The sequence below is a fragment of the Helicoverpa armigera genome, chromosome 2, assembly GCF_030705265.1.
Source record: "Helicoverpa armigera isolate CAAS_96S chromosome 2, ASM3070526v1, whole genome shotgun sequence".
In the NCBI taxonomy this organism is placed as follows: Eukaryota; Metazoa; Arthropoda; class Insecta; order Lepidoptera; family Noctuidae; genus Helicoverpa; species Helicoverpa armigera.
Window position 1 is genome coordinate 1,504,762 of NC_087121.1, and position 25,254 is coordinate 1,530,015.

At 38.3% G+C, this 25,254-nt stretch overlaps 6 protein-coding genes across 7 annotated transcripts; all 6 read left to right on the top strand.

The window, feature by feature from the left end:
• The first annotated feature begins 158 nt into the window (after window positions 1-158).
• LOC110376534 (lactosylceramide 4-alpha-galactosyltransferase) lies at window positions 159-6,438 on the top strand. Its single transcript, XM_064042539.1, has 3 exons — window positions 159-825; window positions 1,047-1,168; window positions 5,824-6,438. Exons 1-3 carry the CDS (start codon window positions 197-199, stop codon window positions 6,057-6,059), a joined length of 987 nt encoding a protein of 328 aa, XP_063898609.1. The 5' UTR covers window positions 159-196; the 3' UTR covers window positions 6,060-6,438.
• A 135-nt stretch (window positions 6,439-6,573) lies between these two features.
• On the top strand, window positions 6,574-12,371 carry LOC110376511 (lactosylceramide 4-alpha-galactosyltransferase). Its single transcript, XM_064042534.1, has 3 exons — window positions 6,574-8,965; window positions 9,187-9,323; window positions 10,811-12,371. Exons 1-3 carry the CDS (start codon window positions 8,337-8,339, stop codon window positions 11,044-11,046), a joined length of 1,002 nt encoding a protein of 333 aa, XP_063898604.1. The 5' UTR covers window positions 6,574-8,336; the 3' UTR covers window positions 11,047-12,371.
• Window positions 12,372-12,516: 145 nt separating this feature from the next.
• On the top strand, window positions 12,517-15,507 carry LOC126055308 (lactosylceramide 4-alpha-galactosyltransferase). Its single transcript, XM_064042527.1, has 3 exons — window positions 12,517-13,244; window positions 13,464-13,600; window positions 14,320-15,507. Exons 1-3 carry the CDS (start codon window positions 12,616-12,618, stop codon window positions 14,553-14,555), a joined length of 1,002 nt encoding a protein of 333 aa, XP_063898597.1. The 5' UTR covers window positions 12,517-12,615; the 3' UTR covers window positions 14,556-15,507.
• Window positions 15,508-15,729: 222 nt separating this feature from the next.
• LOC135116653 (lactosylceramide 4-alpha-galactosyltransferase-like) lies at window positions 15,730-21,224 on the top strand. Of its 2 annotated transcripts, XR_010277958.1 has the most exons (4): window positions 15,730-16,809; window positions 17,042-17,178; window positions 17,418-20,713; window positions 20,954-21,224. XR_010277958.1 is itself a non-coding variant. In XM_064042520.1 (3 exons), the coding sequence occupies exons 1-3, from the start codon at window positions 16,187-16,189 to the stop codon at window positions 17,660-17,662; spliced, it is 1,005 nt and encodes a 334-aa protein (XP_063898590.1). In that variant the 5' UTR covers window positions 15,730-16,186; the 3' UTR covers window positions 17,663-21,224. The 2 variants fall into 2 exon arrangements, 1 of the variants encoding a protein (XP_063898590.1); XM_064042520.1 differs by having other exon boundaries at window positions 17,418-21,224.
• Window positions 18,695-19,327, top strand: LOC110376520 (lactosylceramide 4-alpha-galactosyltransferase). The gene has a single exon (XM_064041321.1). It carries the CDS (start codon window positions 18,695-18,697, stop codon window positions 19,325-19,327), a length of 633 nt encoding a protein of 210 aa, XP_063897391.1.
• Window positions 20,211-21,204, top strand: LOC126053494 (uncharacterized). The gene is made up of 3 exons (XM_049843893.2): window positions 20,211-20,344; window positions 20,577-20,713; window positions 20,954-21,204. Exons 1-3 carry the CDS (start codon window positions 20,211-20,213, stop codon window positions 21,202-21,204), a joined length of 522 nt encoding a protein of 173 aa, XP_049699850.2.
• Window positions 21,225-25,254: the final 4,030 nt, after the last annotated feature.

Below are 25,254 nucleotides of genomic sequence, written 5' to 3' on the forward strand. Positions count from 1 at the left end.
GTTGTTGTACCCCGGATATTCAATAAACACAACGAATTGAATTACGGATCTGAACAATGTTTTTGTTTATGCAACAAGATATATTAATAACACGTCAATCTTAAAAAAAACACTTGAGTGCAGTATTTGTTTTGTAACTGAACCTCACACCCAATTTTAAAATAACAGCTTGTATAAAACTGTAGTTGAAAATAAAATGACCAGAACTCTTATATCCAGGCTACATATCAATTTGACTGCTGCAGCAGTATTCATACTAATACTAATAATCACCAAAGGTATCATCTATTCTATCATTGAAGACTCGTTGCCGTCCGCAGAAGACCCGAGCTTTGTTCCGGGTGCAAAGTCAATATTCTTTCACGACACATCTTGCCGAGGCGGCCTGACTATACGTCAAGCGTGTTCGGTAGAAGCAGCCGCCAGAGCACACCCTGAGCACATTATCTACGTGCTGTTCAGCTGTCCAGTCACCAACTACGCGCAGAAGACGACCTGCCTCGCGAAGCTCCTCGAATTCCCCAATGTGAAGTTCCTGAGAGTCGACATTACTGAATTTTCCAAAGGAACAGCCGTGCAGTCTATAGTACTCAACGATATAAAACTTAGTCTATACCCAAAACATCATGCAGCCGACATACTGAGAATATTGACCCTTAACAAATGGGGTGGCATATATCTGGACACAGACATGATTGTGACGAGATCTTTAGAGCATTTTCCGAAGAATTTTGTCGCTAAAGAAAATCTAAATGACGTCGCTTCGGGCATCCTGTCTTTTGCGAAAGACGGAATTGGTGCCAACATAACTAATAAAATTCTCAAGTAAGTAAGATTGTACTTAAGTCCAGACCAGTTGCATCATTCAACTTTCATGGTAACAAAACCATATCCAGCCGTATACTTTCAGCCCATTGGTCAAATCTGCGATTTTACGACTGAAAATACTTCAGTCATCGTTTTAGTTAAATGGTGCAACTCACCGTAAGCATATTGTCTGAGGTAAGAATAGCTAGCTGAGCTAAATAGTCATGTTTTGTTTACAGAACCATGGGCCAAGACTATAACCCAACGGCTTGGTCAATTGTTGGTCCAGCAGCCATAGACAAGGTGCTGAAAATGTACTGCCCTCAGCTGATTCACTCGCCCTACTACAGTAACTGTCATGGTATGCACTATGAACGCGAGATATAAGCAGATAATATGCTTTCAATTTGCCCTGTGTAGTCAAAACATTTTCAGTTTACACAGTTATCAACGTGTTACATTTGTTATTTTTTTATTAGAAGGTACATAATATTTTTTTTAAAGTACAAAATGACCAACAAAACTGTATACAATATATAGAACTTTACATTACCTAAAATAGTAGCTTACCAAAGAGGTTGAGATTTTAATATTTAAGTATTTTGGCTGATTTCGTGGACGTTTATTACTGCGTGTATACCTAACTGCACTCTTTTGCGAAAGAAGCGGGCACCTATGTGAAATCTGACTTTTAAGGAGTTTATGTATGTTTCAAATGTTATTAGTGCTTGAAATATGTTGCCAGCAACAAAAAGGCTAGCAAAGCATGCGTAAGAGTGTATTCTAAATTTGCAACATATTTCAATCATTAAAACCTTTGAAACATCAGACTTTCAGAAGGCGTTTGATAAAGTTGACCACAGATTATTGCTCCACAAAATTTTATTCAACGGTATCAGAGGAGACCTTCTCCGATGGTTTGCTACTTGTATAAGCAATAGGACTCAAATTGTTGTAATAAACGGCTTTAAATCTAACTCTATCGAGGTAACTTCAGGAGTGCCGCAAGGCTCAATTTTGGGTCCCCTTTTATTTATATTTTATATCATTTATTTATTTTCTAACATATGATTTACATTTTTAAATATTAAATATAAAAATAAAAAACATTTAAAAATATAAAAAATAGGTTGCCACCGATATCGGGCACAGGGTCCAAGGTACCGGTGGTTAGGGTCCCAGAGACAGAAACCTCCTCACAATACGTGCCGTATCAAGGAGTACTGCCTTCTGAATCAGTCCCTTGATCCAGCCGCCCAACGAGAGCCTCCTGAGGTGTTCGTCGAGGCTCTTGGCTATTAAACCATTGGCCGTAACGACAATCGGCACAACAACAGCCGTGTCGACACTCCACATGGCGACAACCTCGTGCGCTAAGTCGAGATACTTTATTTGTTTCTCTTTCTCAGCTTTCACAAGGTTCTCGTCATGCGGAACGGCGACATCGACTATCATCGCGCGGCGCGCTAATCGATCTATCACCACAATATCAGGCTTATTGGCTACAATAGTCCTGTCAGTGATGATAGATCGATCCCAGTACAACGTGATATGGTCCTTTTCGAGAACTGGGTCGGGCGCATACCTGTAGTACGGTACCTCAAGGTCTACAAGGTTGTATTGCAGAGCAAGCTGCTGGTGGATAATCTTGGCCACTTGGTTATGTCTGTGCAAATATTCACCATTAGCCAAACGAGAACAACCAGATATAATATGTCTGATAGACTCACCCGGATGGTGACATGCCCGACATATGTCAACCGTCCCGTCTTTCACGATATATCTCCGGTAGTTATTCGTAAGGATAACTTCGTCCATAATTGCACATACAAACCCTTCGGTTTCTCCAAACAAGTCACCGAAGCGTAGCCAAGATACGGACGCATTGAAGTCTACATCGGGGCCATGAAGAGCCCCGAAGAAGCGTCCGTGTAGCTGTTTGCTCTGCCATACTTCCTTGCGATCATGGGTAGTTAGTACCACAGGTCTGCGCCAGTTCTCATTTGCCAACGATAGCGGGGTGAGTCCTTTGTCCACTGCTACCATATCACGATGCATACCCACGTCGCTTTTGAGAAGATATTCTCTGAGACTGCACACCTCACGGTTGTGGAGCGTCTTTGCATTTAAAAAGCCTCGGCCTCCACATTTCCGTGGGATGTACAGTCTCATCACCGACGATCGTGGGTGATGCATTCGTTCTGCGGTCAGCAGTGTGCGGACTCTCCTATCCAAGGCATCCAATTCAGTTTGAGTCCATTTGAGTATGCCGAAGGAGTACATCAGGACTGGCATGACCCAACCATTATAGGCGCGAACCTTGTTGCCGCCTGATAAGGAACTTTTTAGGACCTTATTCAGGCGGCCAAAGAAACGCTCCCGCAATGACAGTTTCATGACAACCACATTGATGCCTAACCCCTCCGCCATACCCAAGTATTTATATGTATCGTTTGCGGAGAGTGATCTCAGATTTATGGAATCTGAGAGTTGTACTCTCTCAGATTCCACAATTCCCCCTCGCTTTACATGCATGACTGCACATTTGTCCACACCGAACTCCATCCTGATGCAACTACTGAAATTTTCAGTGATCTTCAGTAGCTTCATCAGCTGCAGTTCTGTAGTGGCAAACAGTTTCAGATCATCCATATAAAGCAAATGGGATATAACCTGACCCCCTCTCCGCAAAGGATAGCCCAGCCCCGAACCCTCTAGCAATGTGCTCAAAGGGTTCAAGGCCAGGCAAAACCAAAGTGGACTCAAACTGTCACCCTGGAATATTCCCCGCTCGATCTTAATAGGATCGCCGGTCCCTTCTATTTGTCTACATCCTGGATAGTGAAGAACCGTTCTCCATTGCTCCATACATGACGCAAGAAAGGCGCGTAGAGTTGTATTTATTTATATTATTTATTAATGATATTTAAAACTGCTTTAAAACTCAAAATTTCTGTTATACGCGGATGATTTAAAAATATTTAAGAGAATTTGTAATGATACAGACTATATAGCATTTCAACAAGATTTGGACCGTTTTTCCACCGTTTTGACCGTTTTTGCTACGAATATCGGCTTGCTAACAGTATCATAAACAAGTTACCACTCTTCGTGATCTTGGTGTGCAACTAGATACAAAACTTCACTTGGATACTCATGTAGAAAATATAGTGAATAGAGCATACAAAATGTGTGGCTTTGTAATGAGAGCGTCTCGCGATTTTAAACGACCCTCTACTTATTTTCATCTCTACAAATCAATAATTCGACCTATATATAAACTGGAATATGCAGTGCCGATTTGGAATCCATATTATGCAAAATATAATGAAGCAATTGAATTAGTCCAACGCAAATACTTTTTCGCCGTGCTTTACAGATGTTACCGTAAAAAAAAATCTTATAAGCTACATCTTAAAAAATACAATATGCTGACCCTACAATCAAGGCGCACGTTGCTTGATATGATGACTCTTTTTGACATATGCCGTAATAAATTTGACTGCCCCCCATTAGTTAATAGATTATGTTACCTGGTTCCTCGAACAATCCATGGGCGTGAGGTGCGAACGAGGCGTCTATTTGCTAACAGCTTATGTAAATCCAATTCTGGTAAGCGCTCTCCGCTCCATCGCTTATACAATAAACTGTTTGGCTCAATCGACATATTTCATCTTAACAGAGTCAGTTTAAAAAAAAAGCGTAGTCAACGTTTTGAAGGATCGGCAGTAGACTGCGTAAGATGCATTAGATTTGATTAGATTATTATTATTTTGTTTTTTTTTTCTCTTACAATAGTTGAATTTAAGATAACATTTTGTATGAATTCACCAGGCATAGTAATGTGGCATTTTTTATTATATTAGTAATAACGCAGTGCAGTCGTGGTGGCTTAGTGGGCAAAGAACCAACCTCTCGAGTATGAGGGCGCGGGTTCGATTCCAGGTCAGACAAGTACCGATGCAACTTTTCTAAGTTTGTATGTACTTTCTAAGTATATCTTAGACGCCAATGACTGTGTTTCGGATGGCACGTTAAACTGTAGGTCCCGGCTGTCATTGAACATCCTTGGCAGTCGTTACGGGTAGTCAGAAGCCAGTTAGTCTGACACCAGTCTAACCAAGGGGTATTGGGTTGCCCGGGTAACTGGGTTGAGGGGGTCAGATAGGGCAGTCGTTCCTTGTAAAGCACTGGTACTCAGCTACATCCGGTTAGACTGGAAGCCGACCCCAACGTAGTTTGGGAAAAAGGCTAAGAGGATGATGATAATAACGCAGTGCACTTTTCAATATTCAGATATTTGTTACTTTCGTTTCATTAATTCACTCAGCTACAGTGAATACCTAATTGTATAATTTATATTATATCGGGTGTGTCGTTCATAATCACATTAAATGAAATGCGTTAATATACTGGTTAATATATGTCGATTAACACAAAGATAAAATAAAAATACGTAAAAATAAAAAAAATGTTTTTTCAAACAAATTAAATGGAATAAAAATGTGCAAAAATTAGAACACCATATAAAAGTCAGTCATTACAAACAACTGAAATTCTCCCTTGAAAACTGACAGCTGTCAACCGATCAAAACATTCGATACTCCTAACTTTATCTCTGCTTTACATATGATGTTGTAAATTATAAAAACTAAAAATGACTCCTGTGGTTAAACCACTGAATGGATTAGGTTATTTTTTTTACAATTCGCCATAGAATATCATAAAGTATATGCGATATGATTTAATGTGATTGTGAACGACACACCCGATATATTATAACGATTTGATTGCAAATGTCTGCGTACAGATTTAGTATCCCTTTTTTTTGTTATTTGTTTAAAATGTAGTATATTTTTTTAAGTTTAGTTTTAAGAACATTTTGTGTACCAATAATATACTACTGTTTGTTTTCCCTAATAAAAAAATAAACTTGATTTCACATAGGTGCCCGCTTTTTTTTGCAAAGGAGTTTATTACTTCTTATGTATTGTAGTACTTATTTTTGTTTTCCAGGCATTACAGTATTCACCTTCGAGTTGTTCTATCCATATTACTACACGGAGACCGCAGATATATTTAGTGCTCCAACAGAAGATTTCGACTTGGAAGGACCTTACGCTTACCATATGTGGGACTTCTTGTCGCATAACATATCTATTCACAAGGACACGGTGTACGAAATTGTTGCTGGCGCCTTCTGCCCTACGATCCATGACACGTACAGAGATGAATTTTGTGTAGTAGTTTGAGCAGTAGATTTAGTGGTTTGGAATATACATATTATTTTCGGTTTGCCAGAGCTTTGTTTCACTTTGGTGCGCAACCATTTTTCTGTAGAAATTATTTTTGAAGCGTGATTTGTATCTTCAGTGATATATTTTTATTTTGCTGTTTCTTTAAACTAACTTAAAGTTTTAATGACGCAAAATATTCACAACATCATAACATAACATTTGACACAACACATAACATTTGACAAACAAACATATTACATTTGAGCATAATATTAATGTCGATATCTACATTACCTAAGTAGGTACAGTCAACTTGAGGTCAGTGGTAACAGTTTTATAGGAAAATCGTACGTATTACTATTGAGTTAAGGTGCATGACAGTTACCACTGATGTGCAGTCATCAGTCATCATCAGTCATGGTGGCCTAGTGGGCAAAGAACCAACCTCTCGAGTATGAGGGCGCAGGTTCGAATCCAGGTCAGGCAAGTACCAATGCAACTTTTCTAAATTTGTATGTAGGAATGAAGGAAAACATCTTGAGGAAACCTGGACTATATAGTCTGAAATCACCAACCCGCATTGAGCAAGCGTGGTGATTAATGCTCAATCCTTCTCCGCGTGAGAGGAGGCCTGTGCCCAGCAGTGGGACGATAAAAAGGCTGTAACTGTAACTGTATCTACATGACCCAAGTAGGTATGTACCACTAGGTATGCAGTACGAAAATAATACTGCGTTTAATTAAAAACCTTACAAACAACATGCATCACTCGGTGAATAGATTGTGCATTTATGTTTTATGTGTTTTTTAATAATTGTAATGTTGATTTACAAACTAAACATCATCCTGAACGAGGAAGATTCTAAAGCCGCGTACGCACGTACGAACAAATTTGTTGCGTTACATGATATGCAACAACTTGGTTCGCACGTGCGTACCACTATCGAACATCGAACACTCTGTTCGTCAAACATGTTCGCGGCGATCCTTGTAGTGTGTTCTGTATGGACGGTGTTCGAAGCGCTTTAATAACTTCACAATCGACCACTTCCAACGGCGCTGTCATGGCTACTAAGATAGAGTTCACGACTGTTGTTCGCGAACTCGACTCGAACTATGTTTGCGTTCGTGTTCGAATATGCCGTCCATACGTACGAACCAAATGTTCGGGTCTGGTGTTTGTGTTCGCTATGTTCGAGTTCGTACGTGCGTACGCGCCTTAAGAAAACAACATTTATTTACTGCCCGAGAGTGGACAAACAAATATCTTGCTACAAAAAAGTATCAATCCGAAAAGCATAAAACATCAGCACAGTTCATACAAAAATAATACGTATTACGGTGATAATAATGATTATTTTGGTACAAATATTATGTTTATTATGTATATTATTGACTTAGTTTTAATGTGTAAATATCTTGCAAAGTAAATTGTTTTTATTGGGACACTTAAATACAAATTGAGAATTATCACCTACTAACGACCAGCTCCGGCTTCGCACGGGATAACAGTATTTCCCCACTATTTAATGTAGGTATGTTATTATACATATAAACCTTCCTCTTTAATCCGTCTATCTATTAAAAAAAACGTAGTTTTGAAGATTTAATCGTACAAAGAGACATAGGGACAGAAAAAGCGACTTTATTTTATACTATTTCTATTGATATAGTTGAATCTAGATAGAATATATTTTACATCCTCTTCGTTTTGTGCTATTTCTATCTTTTGACCAACATATGTATGAAGATACAAAGTACTTGTTGCTTTTAATTTTTGTTGTTATTTATTTTTAGTTTTAGGTTTTCATTGTAAATATTTTTAGATTTTTTTGTTATACGTTTTATTATTTGCCACAATATTTTGGTTTTGGTTTTAGATTTTTCCATTAATGATTCCATGTATTCTGAGATGTCCAAATAAAATCAATAAAAGATACATTAAGGTATTATTAAGATGTGAAGTTACGATTCAGTTATCCTGTAAAATTAATTAAATAAGATATTGAATGACAAATAATAAAATTATACATTGTTCTCGCTGTGTTTTTTTTAATCCAACTCCGGACCGCGAATTGTTGTACTTACCCCGTTGTTGTTGTTGTACCCCGGATATTCAATAAACACAACGAATTGAATTACGGATCTGAACAATATTTGTGTTTATGCAACAAGATATATTAATAACACGTCAATCTTAAAAAAAACACTTGAGTTCAGTATTTGTTTTGTAACTGAACCTCACACCCAACTTTAAAATAACCGCTCGTATTAACTGTAGTTGAAAATAAAATGGCCAGAACTTTTATGTCCAGGCTTTGGCTTTATTTGACTGCTGCAGCAGTATTCATACTAATACTAATAATCATTAAAGGTATCATCTATTCCATCATTGAAGACTCGTTGCCGTCCGCAGAAGACCCGAGCTTTGTTCCGGGTGCAAAGTCAATATTCTTTCACGACACATCTTGCCGAGGCGGCCTGACTATACGTCAAGCGTGTTCGGTAGAAGCAGCCGCCAGAGCACACCCTGAGCACATTATCTACGTGCTGTTCAGCTGTCCAGTCACCAACTACGCGCAGAAGACGACCTGCCTCGCGACGCTCCTCGAATTCCCCAATGTGAAGTTTCTGAGAGTCGACATTACTGAATTTTCCAAAGGAACAGCCGTGCAGTCTATAGTACTCAACGATATAAAACTTGGTCTATACCCAAAACAGCATGCAGCCGACATACTGAGAATGTTGACTCTCAACAAATGGGGTGGCATATATCTGGACACAGACATGATTTTGACTAGATCTTTAGAGCATTTTCCGAAGAATTTTGTGGCTAAAGAAAATCTGAATGACGTCGCTTCGGGCATCCTGTCTTTTACGAAAGACGGAATTGGTGCCAACATAACTAATAAAATTCTCAAGTAAGTAAGATTGTACTTAAGTCCAGACCAGTTGCATCATTCAATTTTAATGGTAACCAAACCATACCCAGCCGTATACTTTCAGACCATTGGTCAAATCGGCGATTTTACGACTGAAAATACTTCAGTCATCGTTTTAGTTCAATGGTGCAACTCACCGTAAGCATATTGTCTGAGGTAAGAATAGCTAGCTGAGCTAAATAGTCATGTTTTGTTTACAGAATCATGGGCCAAGACTATAACCCAACGGGTTGGTCAACTTTTGGTCCAGCAGCCATAGACAAGGTGCTGAAAATGTCCTGCCCTCAGCTGATTCACTCGGCCAACTACCAGACAGCCCCCATGAGTAACTGTCATGGTATGCACTATGAACGCGAGATATAAGCAGATTTTTTTTTATTTTATTTATTTATTTTTTATCACAAATGTAGCCTTATCTTATGTGCTAAGCCCCACAAAACCGTTGTAATGGTTTGACTGTGGGGTCAGTGAGTATCCTTAATAACAATTTTTACTTATAACTAAATACTATATAGATGATTTAACTTGCAATTACATATACATATATGATTTGCTTTGTCCGACAATTTGCTCTGTGTAGTCAAAACATTTTCAGTTTATACAGTTAACAACGTGTTACATTTTTTATTTTTTTTTATTGTTTATTAGAACTATTAGAAGGTACATAATATTTTTTTAAAGTACAAAATAACCAACAAAACTGTATACAACAGTTACTGTATACATTTATAGAACTTTACATTACCTACAATAGTAGCTTACCAAAGAGATTGAGATTTTAATATTTAAGTATTTTGGCTGATTTCATGGCCGTTTAGTACTGCGTGTATAACTAACTGCACTCTTTTGCGAAAAAAGCGGGCACCTACGTGAAATCTGACATGTATGTTTCAAATGTTTTTAATGCTTGAAATATGTTGCCAGCTACAAAAGGGCTAGCAAAGCATGCGTAAGGGTGTATTCTAAAGGACAATGGGCACAAATATATGGGACCTGGTATACCCCACCAATAGGAATGTCATATATACCATTGGATAGGTCTTTTTATGTAGAACAATATTTACTATGACAGCTTTGTTGAAATGTTTGTCCGTTCTGAGATATAGATCAAAAACTGTGCAAAAGTTAGAACTAAATAATCTATTGATAACTCAAGTTTTTAAAGGAAAATCTAAGTACTACCAAGTGTAAGTCTTGTAAGTGCTACCTGCTGTGCCCGTTAGGGTCCATAATTGTTACTATTACGTATGTAGCATTTCAACCTTTTATAACGGACAAACAATAGAACAAAGCTGTCATAGTAAATATTGTTCCAATTAAAAAGACCTATCCAACGATATATATGACTTTGCTATTGGTGCGGTTTCTCATTACGCCCAAAATCCAGTTGATACAATAAAAGGTTGAAATGCTACATAATAGTAACAATTATGGACCCTAACGGGCACAGCAGGTAGCACTTACAAGACTTACACTTGGTAGTACTTAGATTTTCCTTTAAAAACTTTAGTTATCAATAGATTACTTAGTTCTAACTTTTGCACAGTTTTTGATCTATATCTCAGAACGGACAAACATTTCAGCAAAGCTGTCATAGTAAATGTTGTTCTACATAAAAAGGCCTATCCAATGATATATATGACATTGCTATTGGTGGGGTATACCAATCTGCCCATTGTCCTTTACAACATACTTCAATCATTAAAACCTTTAACTTTATTTCACATAGGTGCCCGCTTTTTTTTGCTAAAGAGTTTATTACTGCTTATGTATTGTAGTTAAGAAAACAAAGCTTAGAAATCACATTCCTATTTTTTTTTCCAGGCATTACTGTATTCACCTCCGAGTTGTTCTATCCATATTACTACACGGAGATCGAAGATATATTTAGTGCTCCAACAGAAGATTTCCACTTGGAAGAACCTTACGCTTACCATATGTGGGACTTCGTGACGCATAACATATCTATTCACAAGGACACGGTGTACGAAATTGTTGCTGGCGCCTTCTGCCCTACGATCCATGACACGTACAGAGATGAATTTTGTGTAGTAGTTTGAGCAGTAGATTTAGTGGTTTGGAATATACATATTATTTTCTGTTTGCCAGAGCTTTCTTTCACTTTGGTGCACAACTATTTTCCTGTAGAAATTATTTTTGAAGCGTGATTTGTATCTTCAGTGATATATTTTTATTTTGCTGTTTCTTTAAACTAACTTAAAGTTTAAATGACGCAAAATATTCACAACATCATAACATAACATTTGACAGAACACATAACATTTGAGCATAATTTTAATGTCGGTCATCAGTCATCATCAGTCATGGTGGCCTAGTGGGCAAAGAACCAACCTCTCGAGTATGAGGGCGCAGGTTCGAATCCAGGTCAGGCAAGTACCAATGCAACTTTTCTAAATTTGTATGTACTTTCTAAGTATATCTTAGACACCAAAGGCTGATTAAAAAGGTGAAGGAAAACATCTTGAGGAAACCTGGACTATATAGTCTGAAATCACCAACCCGCATTGAGCAAGCGTGGTGATTAATGCTCAATCCTTCTCCGCGTGAGAGGAGGCCTGTGCCCAGCAGTGGGACGATAAAAAGGCTGTAACTGTAACTGTATCTACATGACCCAAGTAGGTACAGTCAACTTCAGGTCAGTGGTAACAGTTTTATAGGAAAATCGTACTTATTACTATTGAGTTAAGGTGCATGACAGTTACCACTGATGTGCAGTCTACTGTACCACTAGGTATGCAGTACGAAAATAATACTGCGTTTAATTAAAAACCTTACAAACAACATGCATCACTCGGTGAATAGATTGTGCATTTATGTTTTATGTGTTTTTTAATAATTGTAATGTTTATTTACAAACTAAACATCATCCTGAACGAGGAAGATTCTAAGAAAACAACATTTATTTACTGCCCGAGAGTGGACAATCAAATATCTTGCTACAAAAAAGTATCAATCCGAAAAGCATAAAACATCAGCACAGTTCATACAAAAACTAATAATAATGATTATTTTGGTACAAATATTATGTATATTATTGACTTAGTTTTAATGTGTAAATACCTTGCAAAGTAAATTGTTTTTATTGGGACACTTAAATACAAATTAAGAATCATCAGCTATGATGTTGAATCTAGATAGAACATATTTTACATCCTCTTCGTTTTGTGCTATTTCTATCTTTTGACCAACATATGTATGAAGATACAAAGTAGTTATTGCTTTTATTTTTGTTTTCTAAGATGTCCAAATAAAATCAATAAAAGATACATTAAGCTATTATTAAGATGTGAAGTTATGATTCAATTATCCTGTAAAATTAATTAAATAAGTTATTGAGTGATAAAAAATAAAATTATACATTGTTCTCGCTGTGTTTTTGTTAAAATCCAACTCCGGACCGCTGATTGTTGTTGTTGTACCCCGGATATTCAATAAACACAACGAATTGAATTACGGATCATCTGAACAATATTTGTGTTTACGCAACAAGATATATTAATAACACGTCAATTTAAAAAAAAAACACTTGAGTGCAGTATTTGTTTTGTAACTGTACATCACACCCAATTTTAAAATAACCGCTCGTATTAATTGTAGTTGAAAATAAAATGGCCAGAACTTTTATGTCCAGGCTCTGGCTTTATTTGACTGCTGCAGCCGTATTCATACTAATACTAATAATCATTAAAGGTATCATCTATTCCATCATTGAAGACTCGTTGCCGTCCGCAGAAGACCCGAGCTTTGTTCCGGGTGCAAAGTCAATATTCTTCCACGACACATCTTGCCGAGGCGGCCTGACTATACGTCAAGCGTGTTCGGTAGAAGCAGCCGCCAGAGCACACCCTGAGCACATTATCTACGTGCTGTTCAGCTGTCCAGTCACCAACTACGCGCAGAAGACGACCTGCCTCGCGACGCTCCTCGAATTCCCCAATGTGAAGTTTCTGAGAGTCGACATTACTGAATTTTCCAAAGGAACAGCCGTGCAGTCTATAGTACTCAACGATATAAAACTTGGTCTATACCCAAAACAGCATGCAGCCGACATACTGAGAATGTTGACTCTCAACAAATGGGGTGGCATATATCTGGACACAGACATGATTGTGACGAGATCTTTAGAGCATTTTCCGAAGAATTTTGTCGCTAAAGAAAATCTAAATGACGTCGCTTCGGGCATCTTGTCTTTTGCAAAAGACGGAATTGGTGCCAACATAACTAATAAAATTCTCGAGTAAGTGATTGTACTTAAGTCCAGACCAGTTGCATCATTCAACTTTAATGGTAACCAAACCATACCCAACCGTATACTTTCAGCCCATTGGTCAAATCGGCGATTTAACAACTGAAAATACTTCAGTCATCGTTTTAGTTAAATGGTGCAACTCACCGTAAGCATATTGTCTGAGGTAAGAATAGCTAGCTGAGCTAAATAGTCATGTTTTGTTTACAGAATCATGGGCCAAGACTATAACCCAACGGGTTGGTCAACTTTTGGTCCAGCAGCCATAGACAAGGTGCTGAAAATGTCCTGCCCTCAGCTGATTCACTCGGCCAACTACCAGACAGCCCCCATGAGTAACTGTCATGGTATGCACTATGAACGCGAGATATAAGCAGTTTTTTTATTTATTTTTTTATCACAAATGTAGCCTTATCTTATGTGCTAAGCCCCGCAAAACCGTTGTAATGGTTTGACTGTGGGGTCAGTGAGTATCCTTAATAACAATGTTTACTTATAACTAAATACTATATAGATAATTTAACTTGCAATTACATATACGTATATGATTTGCTTTGTCCGACAATTTGCCTTGTGTAGTCAAAACATTTTCAGTTTATACAGTTGACAACGTGTTATATTTTTTAATTTTTTTATTGTTTATTAGAAGGTACATAATATTTTTTTTAAGTACAAAATGACTAACAAAACTGTATACATTTAAAGAACTTTACATTACCTACAATAGTAGCTTACCAAAGAGATTGAGATTTTAATATTTAAGTATTTTGGCTGATTTCATGGCCGTTTATTACTGCGTGTATAACTAACTACACTCTTTTGCCAAAAAAGTATGTTTATGTATGTTTCAAATGTTTTTAATGCTTGAAATATGTTGCCAGCTACAAAAGGGCTAGCAAAGCATGCGTAAGGGTGTATTCTAAATTTACAACATATTTTAATCATTAAAACCTTTAACTTTATTTCACATAGGTGCCCGCTTTTTTTTGCTAAAGAGTTTATTACTAATTATGTATTGTAGTTAAGAAAACAAAGCTTAGAAATCACATTCCTATTTTTTTTCCAGGCATTACAGTGTTCACCTCCGAGTTGTTCTATCCATATTACTACACGGAGATCGAAGATATATTTAGTGCTCCAACAGAAGATTTCCACTTGGAAGAACCTTACGCTTACCATATGTGGGACTTCGTGACGCATAACATATCTATTCACAAAGACACGGTGTACGAAATTGTTGCTGGCGCCTTCTGCCCTACGATCCATGACACGTACAGAGATGAATTTTGTGTAGTAGTTTGAGCAGTAGATTTAGTGGTTTGGAATATACATATTATTTTCTGTTTGCCAGAGCTTTGTTTCACTTTGGTGCGCAACCATTTTTCTGTAGAAATTATTTTTGAAGCGTGATTTGTATCTTCAGTGATATATTTTTATTTTGCTGTTTCTTTAAACTAACTTAAAGTTTAAATGACGCAAAATATTCACAACATCATAACATAACATTTGACACAACACATAACATTTGACATTAACGATAGGCTGATGATGATGATGATGATGATAACATTTGACAAACAAACAAATAACATTTGAGCGTAATATTAATGAAGGTATCTAATTACATTACCTAAGTAGGTAGGTACTACTAGGTATGCATTGGGAAACTAATAAATATTGTGCATTTACGTTTTATGTGTTTTTTTTTTTTTTATCAAACGGTTTTATTTAGCTCACCCCGTTTGTTTTATTATTTTATTCTTGGGTCAAATTTAGTAATTCAAATTTCACCTTCTTTCTGTCAACCGATTAATCTGAAATTTTGTATACTTACACCTTTAATACTGATGACAATACAATATAGTAATATCAATAACATTGTAAATCCAATATGGCCGCCGGCACAAAATGGCGGATTACCTATTTTTCCACAACCCCTTCAATATGGGTATCAAATGAAAGGGCTACACAAGTAGAATACTGTCAGCAACCCCAGCGGAGCCCAACAAGGCCAAGGCCTGCCTGTTCGAAATTGTTCGAAAGAGTTACCGTGGCCCAGGTATCTACATTCAAGGCCTACGACGAAACATAACTGTTTTTAGTCAGTAAGAGTCTGGCACTCCCTTACCGCTGCTGACCCAGGGAGGGGTCACTACTAAAAACTAGAAAATAAAAAATCCGTAAAAAAACTAAGTTAAACGGTTTTATTTTATGTGCACTGAAAACTAGAAAATAAAAAAAAAATACTTACCTGTCAACCTACGTAGGTGGTCCCGGTCATATTAGATTAAAATAAAAACGTGGGTCCCCTCTGAATACTACTTTGGTAGATCATGAGCTCTGCGTTCGCTGGTGAAGCCACTACGGCTGATTATTGATTGTCAAAATCTCTAGTTACGATTATTATAGTAAGTGGATGCAATCCACACCTATTACACCTCTAGAAGAAAGTACTACAGCAATAGTTAATGTTTTTATTTTAGTCTAATATGACCAGGACCACCTACGTAGGTTGACAGGTAAGTAATTTATGTACCTATTAAAGTTTTAATTTATGTATTCTGAGATGTCCAAATAAGAACAATAAAAGATACATTAAGCTATTATTAAGATATGAAGTTATGATTCAATTATCCTGTAAAATAAATAAATAAGTTATTGAGTAATAAAAAATAAAAGTATACATTGTTCTTGCTGTGTTTTTGTTAAAATCCAACTCCGGACCGCTTATTGTTGTTGTTGTACCTACCCCGGATATTCAATGAACACAACGAATTGAATTACGGATCTGAACAATACTTTTGTTTATGCAACAAGAATTGTAATAACACGTCAATCTTCAAAAAAACACTTGAGTGCAGTATTTGTTTTGTAACTGTACATCACACCCAATTTTAAAATAACAGCTTGTATAAACTGTAGTTGAAAATAAAATGGCCAGAGCTCTTATATCCAGGCTACATGTCTATTTGACTGCTGCAGCAGTATTCATACTAATTATCATCAAAGGTATCATCTATTCTGTCATTGAAGACTCGTTGCCGTCCGCAGAAGACCCGAGCTTTGTTCCGGGTGCAAAGTCAATATTCTTTCACGACACATCTTGCCGAGGCGGCCTGACTATACGTCAAGCGTGTTCGGTAGAAGCAGCGGCCAGAGCACACCCTGAGCACATTATCTACGTGCTGTTCAGCTGTCCAGTCACCAACTACGCGCAGAAGACGACCTGCCTCGCGAAGCTCCTCGAATTCCCCAATGTGAAGTTTCTGAGAGTCGACATTACTGAATTTTCCAAAGGAACAGCCGTGCAGTCTATAGTACTCAACGATATAAAACTTAGTCAGTACCCAATACAGCATGCAGCCGACATACTGAGAATTTTGACCCTTAATAAATGGGGTGGCATGTATCTGGACACAGACATGATTGTGACGAGATCTTTAGAGCATTTGCCGAAAAATTTTGTGGCTAAAGAAAATCTAGATGACGTCGCTTCGGGCATCCTGTCTTTTGCGAAAGACGGAATTGGTGCCAACATAACTAATGAACTTCTTAAGTAAGTAAGATTGTACATTATGTCTAGGGCCCACTAGACCATTTGCATCATTCAACTTTAACGGTAACAAAACCATATCCAGCCGTATACTTTCAGCCCATTGGTCATATCGGCGATTTAACAACTGAAAATACTTCAGTCATCGTTTTAGTTAAATGGTGCAACTCACCGTAAGCATATTGTCTGAGGTAAGAATAGCTAGCTGAGCTTAATAGTCATATTTTGTTTACAGAATCATGGGCCAAGACTATAACCCAACGGGTTGGTCAGTTGTTGGTCCAGCAGCCATAGACAAGGTGCTGAAAATGTACTGCCCTCAGCTGATTCACTCGGCCAACTACCAGACAGAGCCCATCAGTAACTGTCATGGTATGCACTATGAACGCGAGATATAAGCAGATAAAATGCTTTGTCCGACAATTTGCAACAAGGTTTACCCTTACTTAGCAATTCTTCAAATGCAAATATAGAATACACTCTTACGAATGCTTGGCTAGCTCTTTTGTTGCTAGCAACGTATTTCAATCATTATTAAACCTTTTGAAACATACATAAACTCCTTAAAACAAAGCTTAGAAATCACATACTTACCTATTTTTGTTTTCCAGGTATAACAGTATTCAACTCCGATTTGTTCTATCCATATTACTACACGGAGATCGAAGATATATTTAGTGCTCCAACAGAAGATTTCGACTTGGGAAGACCTTACGCTTACCATATGTGGGACTTCTTGTCGCATAACATATCTATTCATAAGGACACGGTATACGAAATTGTTGCTGGCGCCTTCTGCCCTACGATCCATGACACGTACAGAGATGAATTTTGTGTTGAAAATAAATTTGAATGACCCTGGCAGTAGATGTAGTGGTTTGGAATATACATATTTTTTTGCCAGAACTTTGTTTCACTTAGGTGCACAACTATTTTTTTGTAGAAATTATTTTTGAAGCGTGATTTGTATCTTCAGTGATATATTTTTATTTTGCTGTTTCTTTAAACTAACTTAAAGTTTAAATGACGCAAAATATTCACAACATCATAACATAACATTTGACACAACACATAACATTTGACAAACAAACATATAACATTTGAGCATAATATTAATGAAGGTATCTAATTACATTACCTAAGTAGGTACTACTAGGTATGCAGTGGGAAAATAATAGCAGTGTTTAATTAAAATCTTACAAACAACATGCATCAGTAGGTGAATAGATTGTGCATTTATGTTTTATGTGTTTTTTAATAATTATAATGTTGATTTACAAACTAAACATTATCCTAAACGAGGAAGATTTTAAGAAAACAAAATTTTTTATTGTCATTTTTTAACACCAATGACTGTGTTTCCGATGGCACGTCAAACTGTAGGTCCCGGCTGTCATTGAACATCCTTGGCAGTCGTTGATTTTACATCCTCTTCTTTTTGTGCTATTTCTATCTTTTGACCAACAGATGTATGCAGATACAAAGTAGTTATTGCTTTTAATTTATGTTTTCTGAGATGTCCAAAGAAAATCAATAAAAGATAGGTACATTAAGCTATTATTAGGATGTTAAGTTATAATTCAATTATCCTGTAAAATTAATTAAATAAGTTATTAAGTGATAAAAAATAAAATTATACATTGTTCTCGCTGTGTTTTTGTTAAAATCCAACTCCGGACCGCTAATTGTTGTTGTTGTACTCCGGATATTATATAAACACAACGAATTGAATTACAGATCTGAACAATGTTTTTGTTTATGCAACAAGATATATTAAAAACACGTCAATCTTAAAACAAAAAACACTTCAGTGCAGTATTTGTTTTGTAACTGTACATCACACCCAATTTTAAAATAACAGCTTGTATAAACTGTAGTTGAAAATAAAATGGCCAGAACTTTTATATCCAGGTTACATGTCTATTTGACTGCTGCAGCAGTATTCATACTAATACTAATTATCATTAAAGGTATCATCTATTCCATCATTGAAGACTCGTTGCCGTCCGCAGAAGACCCGAGCTTTGTTCCGGGTGCAAAGTCAATATTCTTCCACGACACATCTTGCCGAGGCGGCCTGACTATACGCCAAGCGTGTTCGGTAGAAGCAGCCGCCAGAGCACACCCTGAGCACATTATCTACGTGCTGTTCAGCTGTCCAGTCACCAACTGCGCGCAGAAGACGACCTGCCTTGCGACGCTCCTCGAATTCCCCAATGTGAAGTTCCTGAGAGTCGACATTACTGAATTTTCTAAAGGAACAGCCGTGCAGTCTATAGTACTCAACGATATAAAACTTAGTCAGTACCCGATACAGCATGCAGCCGACATACTGAGAATATTGACCCTTAATAAATGGGGTGGCATGTATCTGGACACAGACATGATTGTGACGAGATCTTTAGAGCATTTGCCGAAGAATTTTGTGGCTAAAGAAAATCTAGATGACGTCGCTTCGGGCATCCTGTCTTTTGCGAAAGACGGAATTGGAGCCAACATAACTAATAAAATTCTCGAGTAAGTAAGATTGTACTTAAGTCCAGACCAGTTGCATCATTCAACTTTAATGGTAACCAGTGGCGGCGTAGCATCGGGTGGTACCTCCCCAAAAGAAAACGACAGAATATAATCACGTTGAAAAAAAAACCTGCAGTGACCCCAGAAATTTTCGAGATTTAGGACACAAAAGAATCCAAAAATAAACACTAAAGTAATCCGCGAGCGTACCGAGCTTGAAATTTTTGAGTTTGTTGACACAAAAGTACCCAAACAAGTTTGAAAAAAGCGCTGTACAGTGAAGAAGCCGCGAGCGTAGCGAGCGCGAAATTTTAGATTTTTGGGACGTAAAAAGATATGTAAAGAAATGAGAGAAAAGTAGCGTAAAGAGTAAGGTGCGAGCGCAGCGAGCGCGAAATTTTTGAGTTTTGGACCACAAAAGAACTCAACAAGTTTGCACAAAAAACTACCGGAAAGCGAGCTCAAAATTTTTTGAGATTTGGGACAAAAAAGTCCTCCACCTCGCCTACAAATAGCGCCTAAACAACTTAAAATGACCACTGTAAAGTGAATTTTTTTAGTTGTTGTTTTTGAGGACTTTAATTTAACTCTGAATTAAGCACAAATAAAAAGAAACTGTGACTATAATAAGTGACTGAAGCGGGAGTCAGTTGTTTTTGCTACTTCCGTGCTTAAAATTTATGTTAGACTAGTTTCCGCCAGCGGCTTCGCCCGCGTGGTGTGTTGATAAAAAGTAGCCTATGTGTTAATCCAGGGTATCATCTATCTACATACCAAATTTCAATCAAATCGGTCCAACCGTTTTTGCGTGATTGAATAACAAACATACATCCATACATTCTCACAAACTTTCACATTTATAATATAAGTAGGATTCAGAACTCAAAATGCAAGGGCAGAACAAAATAGAGCATTTGCCGAAGAATTTTGTGGCTAAAGAAAATCTAGATGACGTCGCTTCGGGCATCCTGTCTTTTGCGAAAGACGGAATTGGTGCCAACATAACTAATGAACTTCTTAAGTAAGTAAGATTGTACATTATGTCTAGGGCCCACTAGACCATTTGCATCATTCAACTTTAACGGTAACAAAACCATATCCAGCCGTATACTTTCAGCCCATTGGTCATATCGGCGATTTTGCGACTGAAAATACTTCAGTCATCGTTTCAGTTAAATGGTGCAACTCACCGTAAGCATATTGTCTGAGGTAAGAATAGCTAGCTGAGCTAAATAGTCATGTTTTGTTTACAGAACCATGGGCCAAGATTATAACCCAACGGCTTGGTCAATTGTTGGTCCAGCGGCCATAGACAAGGTGCTGAAAATGTCCTGCCCTCAGCTGATTCACTCGGCCAACTACCGGGCAGAGCCCTTCAGTAACTGTCATGGTATGCACTATGAACGCGAGATATAAGCAGATAATATGCTTTGTCCGACAATTTGCAACAAAGTTTACCCCCTTACTTAGAAATTCTTCAAAATGCTAATTTAGAATACACTCTAAAGCATGCTTGGCTAGCCCTTTTGTTGCTAGCAACATATTCCAATCATTAAAACCTTTTGAAACATGCATAAACTCCTTAAAACAAAGCTTGGAAATCACATACTTACCTATATTTGTTTTCCAGGCATAACAGTATTCAGCTACGATTTTTTCTATCCATATCACTACACGGAGATCGAAGATATATTTAGTGCTCCAACAGTAGATTTCGACTTGGGAAGACCTTACGCTTACCATATGTGGAACTTCTTGTCGCATAACATATCTATTCACAAGGACACGGTGTACGAAATTGTTGCTGGCGCCTTCTGCCCTACGATCCATGACACGTACAGAGATGAATTTTGTGTTGAAGATAAATTTGAATTACCCTAGCAGTAGATGTAGTGGTTTGGAATATACATATTTTTTTGCCAGAACTTTGTTTCACTTAGGTGCACAACTATTTTTTTGTAAAAATTACCCACCCAAAACAAAAATGTGAAAGACTGCCAAGTTCGATAATATGGGAATGCTTCGCCTATAAAAGAAGTGAGATCTGAATAAGTACCAAGTTCCATACACATACCTCAGTTAAAAATAGTTACTTTTTAATGATGTTACTTGGCAAGTTTTCATACACCTTGTTATAAACATACTAAACGCAATGAATCAAGTATTTAATTTTCTATTAAAACTTGCCAAGTAACATCATTAAAAAGTAACTATTTTTAACTGAGGTATGTGTATGGAACTTGGTACTTATTCAGATCTCACTTCTTTTACACAGAAATGAACTAGATTAACTAAATGGACTAGATTTACCAACTGACTGACATGACATGTTATCATATATTATGTTCGTGGATCAAAGTTACACATTCGTTATTTTCGAAAGTGATTCACACTTGGCCGTTTTCAGATTTTTACTTTACTTTGACTAAGTACAAACCTTTGTACCATTCGAAGATATATTATATAAATATAGATAAAAGTTCGTTTTAGTTCCTTAGGGGTATTAATTTACACCGGGTATAACACCTTCATTATTTTGAAACCGGCTCACACTTGGCCATTTTCAGATTTTTCCCTTTACCTTGACATAAAGACCTACCTCCATGCCAAATTTCAAGTCAATACGATCATTGGAAGTGGTCTAGGTTTTTGATGAGTGAGTCAAGCTTTGGTTTCCTAGGAAAGCGGTGCCGTCATATAGCGGCCGTAATACAGCGGTGAATGACGTCACCAGAACGTTGTCTATGTTAACAAAATGGGGCGGTTTCCTAGAGAGCGGTAACTGACGCCGTAACTTCAAAAAGCGGTGCCGCCATTTGCATGACGGCCGTCTTGACGGTGTCAGATAGTTTGGTGAACGTTTTATTGAAAGCGGTGAAGCTTTTTTAATACGTATTTGTGTTTTTTTTTCGGAACAACGTCAAATATTAATTACAACTCTTGGAGCAGCGAGGACGACGAAATTTTAATAGATTTCGTTCGTAACCACGAAGCAATATATGTATAATATAAGAAGTAAAGATTATAGAAAAGTCAACTAAAACAGAATTGGTGTCGTGAAATTTGAAAAATATTAAATAAAACAGGTTAGTAAGTATGATACAACTAACAAAAAGTTTATGACGGTGTGTTAAAACGGCCGTGGAACTTTCCACATGTCAACACCGTAAAGACGACCGTCTATTTGCGTCCGTAATATGACGGCCGCTATATGACGGCACCGCTTTCCTAGGAAACCCAAGCTTCAGTGAATCAGTCAGTCAGTGAGTGTATAGTAAAAAATAGCGATTTTCTGACGTCAATATCTCAAGACCTACAATAGGTATATTAATGAAATTTTGTATTTTAGATAAGTGAGGGGGTCTCAACAGATACTAGAAATTTGATATGCGTAAATAAAATAGATTTTGAGTTACAGGGGGGTCGAATTTGGCCCGAAATGGTTCGTGTAATATAAAAAAAAAAATACGAAATGGTGCTATAACCCACGGCCGGTGTGTCGCTTTTTTTGCTCGAACTTGGCGGACACACTGCCGTGTGTCTAGATTTTTGAAGCGTGATTTGTATCAATCGTCGGTTTTGTGTCACCATTTCATTAAAGTTGTCTCAAAAGGGCTTCAGCGTGTTGGCTTCGGCCCCACGTTTGCCTCCCAAAAATTCGGAACTCTGTAGTCCCGAGGTCTGGAAGCAGCGGCGGCCCTAGCAATTGCGAGGCTACGTGCGGCAGGTCTTATGCGAGGCCCTTGGTCCTACGTAGGGCTGCCATTTCGAATTTCGCCAAACCCGGAAAAACATTTAAAAAACCCGGACATTTGGCGTAAATCGCATTTTTTCCCCGGACGAGTCCGATTTTTTTTAAAACAAAACTAGACCTAATTTTTAATATTACCATATACTTAAATTCAATGAGGTGGTTCCTTACATGAAAAGTCAGGGCCCTAGCTCATGTAGTAAGTACCTAGTATTGAAAGATTTGTATTTCGAAGGTCATAAATAAGAATGCTCATATGGAAAGTAGGAGTTACCTTCTTGTTAGTTAAAACGGCGCTACCTTTTTGATAGGTTAGTTAGACAAAAAAATACAAACAACTGTAAAGCGAAGTTGCAGCGAGCGTAGCGAGCGCGAAAATTTTTGAGTTTTGGGTCACTGTTATTGAAAATCCTGTTTGACTTCTTATCCTCTCTGAGTGATCATCCTCCGAAATCTGCTGGCCCTAGGAATGTATGGCTGGGTTATTCGCATACCCTGCACCATAGGTTAAGACGGCCCTGTGAAAAATGTCCGGGTTTTCCCCGGACACTTCTTGAAACCCCGCCCGGACGGCCTTCCTTTTTTTTTCCGACGTCAAAAATCATCAAATGACCTCTCCCGCTGTGGGTTAGCAGCGGTGAGGGAGTGTCAGACTCTTACTGACTAAAAACTGTCGTGTTCCGTCATAGGCCTTTTATGTACCAGGGCCGCGGTATCTCTTTCGAACAACCCGCAGCCCCGGCAGGCCTTGGCTCTGTTGGACCCCGCTGGGGTTGCTGACATCTCTTTGAGGAGCGCGTGGAACAACGCGCGCCGTCGACACGGGTCTGTCGTCTAAGTAGACAGAGGGACGATGAGCCACCCGAACTCACCGCCCACAGCCCCACGCCTACGATGGCCAGGATCATCACGCGACACCCGGCGCCCATGGTGTCCACCTGGTCCAGCGCAGCGGCCGGGATGAGAGGTGCGTACTCTCTGGCGTTCCGCCTCCTCCTTTTCGAGCATGACCACTTCGCAGAAGGAGGCGACGGCATCCCATTCCCTCTCGCCCCGGACCATAGCCTGAACCAGGGCCGGACGCGAGAGGTCGCCGCCGCCCAAAGCCTCGACGAGGACCCGGCGGTGCCCTTCCCATGCGGGGCACACCTGGACTGTGTGGTCCACCGTGTCCTCCGGGGTGTCCGCACAATGGTGACACCCGGGCGCCTCCTCACGACCGATTCGGTGCAGGTACCTCCCGAAACAACCGTGTCCGGTGAGGACCTGCGTCATGCGGTACGTGAGGACGCCGTGACTCCTCCCGAGCCACTCCTCAAAGAGGGGACTTACCGCCACGATGGTGGCGTGCCCCGCCCGGACGGCCTCCAAACGAGGACAGATCCGGGGAAACCCGGACGGATTTCAGCCCTAGTCCTACGTGAAAAGTATATGTTGCGAGAGTAAGCTGGTGTTTTGATTTAGCTAATCGTTGTTTGAGGAGAAATACTCGAGTTAAACAAATTAGTAAAATTTTATTTTTACTACTTTACTACAGTTTATATTTAAAGAATCACAAAATTAACTAATATTAAAATGATCTGATGCTTGCGACTTTTCTTAAGACTAAAATCTTTAATTAAAGTAGAATAATGGAATGAATATTAATATAAAGAAATATATTTCATAATAGAATAAAGAATATATTTCAGCACCGAGATAATCAGGGCCGTCTTTAGCTCATGTAGCGCCCGGGTGCAATCATGACCCAAGGGCCCCCTATGTATTGAAAGATTGTGACTTGAGTAGTTCGAACGTCGTAAATAAGAAAGTTCATACGGAAACTAGGAGTTATTTTTTGTTAATAAAAGGACTTAAAAGCGGCGCTACCTTCTAGGTCCGGCTAAAAAATGATGAAAAAAAAACAAAACAAGTGGAAAGTAAAGCACCCGTAAAAAATCACTAAAGCGCCTAAACTTGTATAATAAATAACAGTGCAAGGTGAAGTCGCGAGCGTAGCGAGCGCGAAAATTTTTGAGTTTTGAAAGTCAAAAAATGCAATTTTTTTTTCATGGATCAGATATATATTTTTAATTATATTTTTTTTATATTAGTGTGGGTTGTAGCGCGAGGCCCCCCCAAGCGCGAGGCCCTGTGCGATGGCACAGTTCGCACACCCCTAGGGCCGCCACTGTCTGGAA